The 9942-nt window shown below is 45.3% G+C and overlaps 1 protein-coding gene across 1 annotated transcript in view; it reads left to right on the top strand.

The window, feature by feature from the left end:
- STAG3 (stromal antigen 3) overlaps positions 1-9942 on the top strand; it is a 40461-nt gene that overhangs the window by 20241 nt on the left and 10278 nt on the right. The window contains exons 10-29 of the mRNA XM_012810774.1: positions 888-1011; positions 1623-1721; positions 1982-2061; positions 2713-2820; positions 3066-3180; positions 3337-3442; positions 3610-3713; positions 3986-4078; positions 4203-4292; positions 4866-5066; positions 5187-5257; positions 5354-5441; positions 5863-5943; positions 6026-6118; positions 6474-6642; positions 6755-6891; positions 8252-8353; positions 8873-9021; positions 9239-9367; positions 9456-9613. Coding sequence (XP_012666228.1) covers positions 888-1011; positions 1623-1721; positions 1982-2061; positions 2713-2820; positions 3066-3180; positions 3337-3442; positions 3610-3713; positions 3986-4078; positions 4203-4292; positions 4866-5066; positions 5187-5257; positions 5354-5441; positions 5863-5943; positions 6026-6118; positions 6474-6642; positions 6755-6891; positions 8252-8353; positions 8873-9021; positions 9239-9367; positions 9456-9613 — 2297 coding nt within the window. The remainder of the gene's footprint in view (positions 1-887; positions 1012-1622; positions 1722-1981; positions 2062-2712; positions 2821-3065; positions 3181-3336; positions 3443-3609; positions 3714-3985; positions 4079-4202; positions 4293-4865; positions 5067-5186; positions 5258-5353; positions 5442-5862; positions 5944-6025; positions 6119-6473; positions 6643-6754; positions 6892-8251; positions 8354-8872; positions 9022-9238; positions 9368-9455; positions 9614-9942) is intronic.

Here is a 9942-nt window from a genome sequence, read left to right as displayed (position 1 = left end):
GGCTGGCGCCTTGGCCGGTTGAGCTATAGGCGCCGAGCCTAGAGACAGCATCTTAACAGAGAGTTGGAGTTCAGTGGTGCGTCATACCTCACTGCAGCCTCCAGTTCCTGGCTTTAAGTAATGCTTGCATGTGGCCTGATTTAATCTTTTCTTAAAGTGGAATTAAAACACATTTTTTTTTTTAAATTTTGAGATGGAGTCTTATTTGTCACCCTCAGTAGAGGGCTATGGCATCATAGCTCACAGCAACCTCAAACTCATGAGCTAAAGCAATCCTCTTGCCTCAGCCTCCCAAGTAGCTGGGACTACAGGCATTTTCCATAACACTTGGCTATTTTTAGAGATTGAGTCTTGCTCTTGCTCAGTCTGGTCTTGCCTCCCAGAGTACTAAGGTTATAGGCGTAATCCACTGTGCCTGGCTAAAGTACATTGTTGAGGCAACCATGTTAAAAAATATAAAAATAAAAAGACACACATAGTTTGGCCAATAGTTATCTGAACTTTCAAAGTCAGTTTTTAAAAGGAGTGTGGAGAATAAGGTTGTATGAGAGTAGCTCAGCAATTTTATTGGCTGGCTACAGGAAGAAAATGTTTACTACTTGAGTATGGTAGCACATAACCTATAATCCCAGCTGCTTGGTAGGTTAGGGTGGGAGGATCTGTGGAGCTCAGGAGTTTAAGGTCTACCTGGGAAACGCCATCTGTTAAAAAATGAAAATGTTTTCTTTTAGGTGATGATGTATTTATATCAGGAAGAAGAAATAAGACATACATGGCATTTCATCAATAAAATAAATTCTTCTATGATAGGCAGCCATAGCTATCCGGTAGCATGGAAAGTGAGTTCAGAGAGATGGTAGTGAGGCACTTTGTCTCTCTGTGTCTAGGGATGTTCTTCCTGAGATCCGTGCTATCTGCATCGAGGAAATTGGGTGTTGGATGCAAAGCTACAGTACCTCTTTCCTCACTGACAGCTATTTAAAATACATTGGCTGGACCCTGCATGATAAGGTGGGAGTTGAATTGAGTCAGTCTCCTGTTCCCTATTCCCTTCATTTTCTTCCCTGCCCTCGGGCCCTTCCCTCATCTTTTCTTAGGTATTTTACTTAAAGGAACAGTGATCAATCTAAAGGCATGGGGAACCCACGACCTTGGGGCCTCAGGTGGCTTTCTGGATCCTTGAGCATGGCCTTTTGACTGGATCCAAATTTTAACAGAACAAATCTTTTTAGTAAAGGAATTTTTTCTGTGAAGTTTGGATTCGGTCTAGGGGCTGCCCTTGGGGATCTGGAGGGCCTTGTGTGACCTTGAGGCCTCAGGTTCCCCACCCCTATGTAGAGGACAAAGGCTTTACTATGAAAGAAAGGTACTGATGAATTGGTAATACAAGTTCTGGGGTGGTAGCCAAAGGATCCTTTTCATTATGACTGGTAACTTCTATGATTCCTTTGTTTTCTAAGTAGGCAGATAGTTGTTTGTTGTCTCTGACATCTGAGTCTTCCATATAGAGGACACTCAGGGCCAGAGTGAGTCATCTAAGAGGGAAATCTGGAGGCTTTGCAGGAGGTGAGTAGAGGTGTAGTAAATTTAACTTCTATTCTCCTGTTTTCCCTCCTCGATAGCACCGGGATGTCCGGCTGAAGTGCCTTCGGGCTCTGAAAGGGTTGTACAGCAATCGAGACCTGACTGCGCGGCTGGAGCTCTTCACCAGCCGCTTCAAGGTAAAATTGGGACAGGGCTCGTTTGCTTGGCTCTTCATGGTAGTTCCCATTTCCCCACCTTATACCTTACTATTTCCATTGCTCTGATATATATTCAGCTATTCCAGTGCCTGATTCTACACCCTGTCTTTAGGAATCTGTCAAATTCTAAGGGAATGTGATGGTTTTTTGTTTGTTTGTTTTTATTATTTTTTTTTTAGGGAATATAATGTTTTGGAATGGGTGCAGTGAGATACTGAGCAGTATTCTCCTTTCTACAGGACCGGATGGTTTCCATGGTCATGGACAGAGAGTACGATGTAGCAGTGGAGGCCGTGAGGTTGCTAATACTTATCCTTAAGTGAGTCTTGGGATGTAGGAAGGCAAGCATCTCAAACATTGACCTCTCCAGTGTCAGGAAGGATCTTCCAGATCCTTGTTTCTCCATGTTTTATAGGTTGACTTTTCCTTACATGCAGGTAGAAAGACAGAGACCATTCCTGAGTTGCAGGGTCTTGAGGGCAGAAATGTTCCTATCTTCTCTAACTCTTCATACTCTATCTTCCACTCTTCATTTAAAAGTTCTTCATGAGTTATATCCTAATTTTTGTTGTTGTTGTTACTGCTTTTTTTCTTTTGTTTTAGGAGACAAGGTCTTGTTCTGTTACCCAGGCTGGACTACAGTGCCTTAATTATAGCTCACTGCAGCCTTGAACTCCTAGGTTCAAGCAATAGTCCTATCTTAGCCTCCCAAGAGTCTGGGACTACAGGCATGCATTACTATGCCCAGTTGTTGTTTTTTTGTTTTGGTGTATTGCCCAGGTTGGTCTCGAACTGCTGGCCTCAAATGATCCTTCCACCTCAGCTTTCCAAATGGTGCTGGAATTATAGGCCTGAGCTACCACATGTGGCCTAGTCTCATTGTTTTTGCCTATTTATATTTCTGGACTTGATTGTGCTAGGAGGCAGCACACATGTCTACAGCATGTTCTTTATGCTTTTCTTTTGGCAGAAACATGGAAGGGGTATTGACAGACACAGACTGTGAAAACATCTATCCTGTTGTGTATGCCTCTAATAGAGCCCTAGCCTCGGCTGCAGGAGAATTTCTGTACTGGAAGTGAGTGCATCTCCTTTTGTATGATCCTTTAGCCTCATCCTCTGTCATTTTCTTTCCCTCATCTGCTGTTGCTCTGCCTAAGGACTCCTGCTACCTATGAAAGTCTGTCTGGTATCTCCTTTCCTTTCTCAACTCGTTAGGTCTTTTCCTTTATCATCTCCTTGGGATGTTTCTTCCGTTTATGGTGATGATTGCATTCATTATTTCCTCCCATACTGTGCCTTTTCTCCTATTAATTCCATCAGGCTTTTCTACCCTGAGTGTGAGACAAGAAATGTGAGCGGAAGAGAGCGACGCCGAAGTCCACGTGTCCAGAGGACTTTTTTCCACCTTCTGCTGTCCTTCTTTGTGGAGAGTGAGGTGACATGGAAAGATGATGTTAGGCTGTTGTGTGTAAGACCTACAAGTAGAGAAGATGGGGTGGACTCTGTAGGAAGGAGAGCCATGTTTAATCAATAATGACTTCCTAGATTTTTAACATGGCATCAGTAACTTATCTCTCATCTTCTTCCACAGCTCCATGACCATGTGGCTTACTTAGTAGATAGCCTGTGGGACTGTGCAGGGTCTCAGCTGAAGGACTGGGAGAGTCTGACAAGCCTGCTGCTGGAGAAGGACCAGAGTGCGTGCCTTTTGGTAGACAGGGAACTCTCAGCTCCTGGCATGAAACGAGGAGAGATTTTTTTCCTGACTTGTAGAAGGCAGCAGAGGTTGTGTGCATTGGGGGGACTTGGAGAAGGAAGGTGGCTAATCTGTAACTGTTTGTTTTTGATCTTCCTGCCACCTCAGACCTGGGCGATGTGCAGGAGAGCACGCTGATAGAAATACTTGTGTCCAGTGCCCGGCAAGCTTCAGAGGGTCACCCGCCTGTGGGGCGGGTCACTGGGAGGAAGGTATGGCATGAAGTGGTCTATGTAGGTAAGCAGTGTTAAAAATCCAGACAGGTGTTGTGCATACTTATCCTCCAGACTTGGGTCAGGGTGCTCTTTCTTCCCCTGAAAGAATTCTATTTCTAGAAAAAAGAAATCTGAAGGGAAATGCTGAATTCTTTTTTTCTTTCTGGGCAGATTAGGTCATATAGAGGAGGGGTATGCATACACCCCCTTGGACAGTACATGTATTTCTTTGCACTTTGCCCCTCACCTCATGAGACTCTTAATTCCAGGGCTTAACCCTTAAAGAACGCAAGACTCAAGCTGATGACAAAGTGAAGCTGACTGAGCACCTCATCCCCCTGCTACCTCAGCTCTTGGCCAAGGTAGAACTGCCCACTATTGAACAATAGGGCACAAGCAGTGAAAAGACATGGCCTCTGATAAGGGATAAGAGTAGGAGCTGGCAATATGTTCTAAATAATGAGCTGCTTCTCTCAATTGTCATAGTACTCAGCTGATGCAGAGAAGGTTTCACCCTTGCTCCAGCTTCTCAGCTACTTTGACCTCAACATCTACTGCACTAGGCGTTTGGAGAAGGTGAGAAGGCAAGAAGATCGTATTTCCTGTACCTCGTGGCTTGCCTGCTAGGGCCAAAAGTTATACTAGTAATTGGCTGGGCACGGTGGCTTTTGCCTATAATCTACCATTCTGGGAGGCTGAGACAGATGAATTGCTTGAGCTCAGGAGTTCAAGGCCAGCCTAAGCAGGAGTGAGACCCCATCTCTACTGAAAAGAGAAAAACTAGCCAGGTGTGTGTCAGGCACCTGTAGGTCACAGCTATTTGGGAGGCTGAGGCAAGAGGATTGCTTGAGCCCAAGAGTTTGAGGTTGCTGTGAGCTACAATGTTAGGGTACTCTACCCAGGGTGACAGAGTGAGACTCTGTTTCAAAACAAAACAAAACTAAAAAAGTTCTACTACCAGTATCTGGTTATTTTCAGAAACCTGGGTTTCAGAAAAATCAATAGCCTTTTCTGTCTTTAGGTATTGTATCCTCAAAATTTAATGCTTTCAAATATATTCCTTATCTGTCCTGGTTCTACTGTCCCTTAGAAGAGTTGTTCTACCCGCTTCCCCTAACACTGTCATTTTTTACCTTTTTTTCTTCCTAGCATCTAGAGCTGTTGTTGCAGCAACTCCAGGAGGTGGTGGTGAAACATGCAGAGCCAGCTGTGCTTGAGGCTGGAGCTCACTCCCTCTACCTACTCTGTAATCCTGAGTTCACTTTCTTCAGCCGGGTAGACTTTGCCCGCAGCCAACTGGTGGATCTGCTGACTGACCGCTTCCAGCAGGAACTTGAGGAGCTATTGCAGGTAGGAGCTGGGGCTGAGTGACAGGACAGCTCAAATGAGGGTGAGAGAGGGCACAAGGCAGGAAATGTAGATCAGTGAATTTATGGAAAAATCCTGTTGTGGACCTTCTTTTTTCTTCAGTCATCCTTCCTAGATGAGGATGAGGTATATAATCTGGCAGCCACCCTGAAGCGCCTCTCTGCCTTCTATAAGTGAGTAGCTTTTCTCCTTTTTCCTTTCCTGCTGCTGCTGCTGTCTGTGGAGTTGGTTCCCTTTATTCTAGTGAAATGTTTTCTCTCCCTGCAAAGTGCTCATGACCTAACTCGCTGGGAGCTCTATGAGCCATGCTACCGACTCCTCCGGAAGGCTGTGGACACTGGAGAGGTTCCTCACCAGGCAGGTCGATGGGCAGGATATAGAGGGGCAGGGAAGGAGTTTTTGAAGGCCTGTGTTCTAGGTAGCCACCTCTCCCATCTGGGTCTAGTCCCAAGGTGTGGCATGGACACACAGGAAGATAAGGTGGGGAGTCACTCCTTTTATTCCTCTCTTGGAAGATGGACTATAATTCTAGTTCCTCAAAACAGCCATTGTCTCAGGTTTCCCAGAAGTTAAGTTTAGAATTGGGTCTCTCCCCAGATTTGATTCTCTTTTTTCTTCACTGCTGTATGTGTATGTGTGTGTGGTTGCACATGTGCATGCATGTGTGTCTGCCTCTCTAGCTCCCCTTCCCTCCTCTCTCTTTCACTCTCTTTCTGTCTCCCCTCTCTCTTTCACTCTCCTGACTCAAACTTCATTTTCAAACATTTTATTATTACAGGTGACCTTGCCAGCCTTGACTCTTGTCTACTTTTCCATCCTCTGGACACTGACCCACATTTCTGGATTGGGTGCTTCCCAGGTGAGTATGGGTTTGAGAAGGGGTCATGGCAGTGGAGGAGCTTTTGTCTTCATTCCTCCGCTTTAAGCTGCTATTCCCACAGAAAGAGCTGCTGAGTTTGAAGGGCAGAATGGTGGCCTTCTGTGAGCTCTGCCAGAGCTGCCTCTCGGATGTAGACCCTGAGATCCAGGAGCAGGTGAGTGTTGACTCAAGTGGGAGCAAGAAGGCAAGTGCCCACTATTCCAAGGAGAAATTAGCTGTATTGTTTCTACCCTAGGAAACATTCTATCCTTTTACCTATCCTAATGGTTCTCAAGCTGTGGGTCAAGACCCCTTTGGGGGTCGAACAACCCTTTCACAGGGGTCGCCCAAGACCACCCTGCATATCAGATATTTACATTGCAATTCATAACAGCAAAATTACAGTTATGAAGTATCAACGAAAATAATTTTATGGCTGGGGGTCACCACAATATGAGGAACTATATTAAAGGGTTGCAGCATTTGGAAAATTGAGAACCACTGACATATCCTTTATTTTCCCCCAACAGGCTTTTGTCTTATTAAGCGATCTACTTCTCATCTTCAGCCCTCAGATGATTATAGGGGGCCGTGATTTCCTTAGACCTCTTGTCTTTTTTCCTGAAGCTACTCTGCAGTCTGAGCTAGCCAGCTTCCTCATGGACCATGTCTTCATCCAGGCTGGAGAACTGGGCAGTGGTACAGGGACTCTATGCCTGGGCTCAGGAAGGGTTTGGGGTTGCGCCTGGATGGGGAATATAGACCAGGAGGCCTTAGTCAGTAATCCTATTCTGCATTTGCTGTGAGCCAGGTCATTCCCAGGAGGATCATTTACAGATAGAGCAACTGCACCAGCGGCGCCGCCTCTTGGCTGGATTCTGTAAGCTGTTGCTTTATGGGGTACTGGAGATGGATGCAGCCTCAGATGTTTTCAAACACTACAACAAGGTATAATGAGGGCTCACAGAAATAAAGGAGAGGGGACCAAGTTGAGCATATTCATGATTTCAGACACTATAGCACTACAGAAAGGCAGATGAGGGGATCTGATGGTATTGAGCCTGAAGAGAAATAGGAGGGAAAGGCAGAAGTTTAGAATAAAGGGACAAAGAAAAGAGCCTTAGTGTAAATGATTATAGAGAAAAAGCCATTAAATTCATTAAAGGGGAAATCATTATTGTTGTTATTATTTTTTCTTGAGACCTGTCATCCAGAGTAGAGTGCTGTAGTGACAGCCTACCTCAAACTCTTGGGCTCAGGCTATTCTCTTGCTTCAACCTCCTGAGTAGCTGGGATTACAGGCACATGCCACCATGCCTGGCTAGTTTTTCTGTTTTTGGTAAAGACTGGGGTCTCACTCTAGCTCAGGTTGGTTTCAAACTCCTAAACTCAGACAGTCCACCCACCTCAGCTTCCCATGGTGTTAGGATTACAGATGTGAACCACGTTGCCTGGTCAGGAAATAGATTATTCTTCCTGTCCAGAAATGTCTTTTTCCCCTCTGAATTCAGTCTGTGGAATGGAGTAATGTAAGAAGGAAAAAAGAGTGGAAAAGGGATAAGTTCTCCTAAGATGCCTAGATCTGTACTTCAGTTTTCTCAACCCACCATTGTATTGATCTCTGTTTATTGAGCACCTGTCTGTCTGTCAAGCACTATTCCAGGTGCTAAGGACACAGAAGTGAATAGACAAAAAAGTTCCCATTTTGTGGAGCTTCTGTTATAGTGGAGGAGAGGCAAATAGTGAAGGCTTCAGTGCTGTGGGAGAGAGAGTACACTGGCAGACTATTATTCTTCTCCAAGAATTGGACTTAGGGCAGAGTTTATTCCATTATTATTTACCTAAACTCAGATTTTTGGGGGAGTTTGGACCTACTAGTTAGGTCTAGTCTGAGGGTTTTTTTTTTTTTTTTTTGAGACAGAGCCTCAAGCTGTTCCCCTGAGTAGAGTGCCATGGCATCACAGCTCACAGCAACCTCCAACTACTAGGCTCAAGCGAGTCTCCTGCCTCAGCCTCCCAAGTAGCTGGGACCACAGGCGCCTGCCACAACCCCCGGCTATTTTTTGGTTGCAGCTGTCGTTGTTTTGGTGGGCCCGGGCGCTATTCGAACCCACCACCTTAGGTGTATGTGGCTGGCGCCTTAGCCACTTGAGCCACAGGCACTGAGCCTAGTCTGAGTTATTTTATGCTTACATTTATGTTTCCTATCTAAAGCACTTTGAGAAGGAGGCATTATTAGGGATGTAAAGAAAGAAACAAAACCTTTTCCAGCGGTCAAGCAGCACCTTCTCCATTTTTTCTCCCTTAGTTCTACAATGACTATGGTGATATTATCAAGGAAACATTAACTAGAGCAAGACAGATTGACCGAAGTCACTGTTCCCGAATTCTGCTGTTGAGCCTGAAACAGGTGCTTCTTTCTATGCAGCGGGCCCCAAACCCATGATATTTTCTTCCTGTCGTCCCCAACTCTCTGTCCCCTCTCAGCTACTTAAAGTGCAAGATCTCTAAGAGCAGGAAATTTCTTATTTTGACTTTGACTTTCAGTGTCAGGCTCCTTCATACTTTGCCAACTCTTAGGAGGTATTTGTTTAATTGATTGGTAAATTTCAACTCCATCCCTAATCAATTATCAGTTAGGGTGTGGGAGCACCAGTAAGGAAGTGATAGGGAATTCCTATCTATCTGTTCTGTCTCAGCCTCCTTCACTTAGCATAGATGTTTTTATTTATTGTTACAGAGCAGGGGTGAAGGTTCTCTCTGCTACAGGGGCCAGGGATTAGGCAGTATACTAAAAGGAAAGAGTAAAAGTAGTAGAGGCATTCCCAAGCCCTTTGAAATCCTTGACTAGAGAATGGAATGCTGTGCTTCTCTATTTCTGCCTTATTCCTCCCTTTTTCAAATGTACCGTGTTGTCTGCTGGGCATAGTTGTACACAGAACTGCTGCAGGAACAGGGGCCCCAGGGCCTGAATGAACTTCCAGCCTTCATTGAGATGAGGGACCTGGCCCGGAGGTTCGCTTTGAGCTTTGGACCCCAGCAGCTGCAGAACCGTGACCTTGTGGTCATGCTACACAAGTAAGGAAGTTTTGATTGGAGACCATGTACAGAGAGGGCTGGGAGTGAAGTCTTGGAGGGAGGGTAAGCATGTCAAAATGGAGCAGTCGGGTTGGTAGTGGGTATGCTCCTGGAAACAAGGTAGGGTAGGGAGAAGGTACACTTAGGCAGAATGCCTGAAGCTTTAGGAGGAAAGTAGAAAGTGGATGTCTTCCTAAAATAATTCTGCCCAACCAAGGGAAGGCATCAAGTTCTCCTTGTCTGAGCTTCCTCCAGCTGGCTCCTCCGATCAGCCTCCAAATCTTGCATTCCTGGAGCTCCTTTCAGAGTTTTCCCCCAGACTCTTCCATCAGGACAAGCAGCTGCTGTAAGTTGGTCAGTGGATAGTGATGTGGGTAAGGGGCTACTATGGGACCAGTGGCCATTTTAGCTTCTTTATTCCACCCCTTCTTTAGACTATCTTACCTGGAAAAGTGCCTACAGCATATCTCTCAGGTACCTGGCCATCCCTGGGGTCCAGTCACTACCTACTGCAACTCCCTTAGCCCTGTTGAGAACACAGCAGAGGCCAGCCCTCAGAAGTACCCACGCTCCAAGAGGAGGCGCATTGAAGGTAGAGTGCTTTGTATGTATAAAAGGGCACTCAATGTTGCCTCTCTTATTGCCACCACTTAGATAAGTAGCAGATAGTCTTTGGCCTCCTTCAGAGTTTTATTTTGTCAAATAAGTAATTCATTGAGCATTTGTTATCTCATTAAGGGCATTCATTTTCTTTGAAGTTTATCTAGCCAACTAAAAAATAGCAAACCTCTTTGAAAAAATCAAATGGAAATTAATGATAAAACAAAAGATTTGCTTGGCGCCTGTGGCTCAAGTGGCTAAGGTGCCAGCCACATACACTTGAGCTGGCGGGTTTGAATCCAGCCCAGGCCCGCCAAACAA

The sequence above is a fragment of the Otolemur garnettii genome, unplaced genomic scaffold (genome assembly GCF_000181295.1).
Source record: "Otolemur garnettii isolate 467f Iridium unplaced genomic scaffold, OtoGar3 scaffold00142, whole genome shotgun sequence".
Lineage (NCBI taxonomy): Eukaryota > Metazoa > Chordata > Mammalia > Primates > Galagidae > Otolemur > Otolemur garnettii.
The sequence above is the reverse complement of the archived record's forward strand: the minus strand, read 5'-3'. Positions and strand labels throughout refer to the sequence as shown.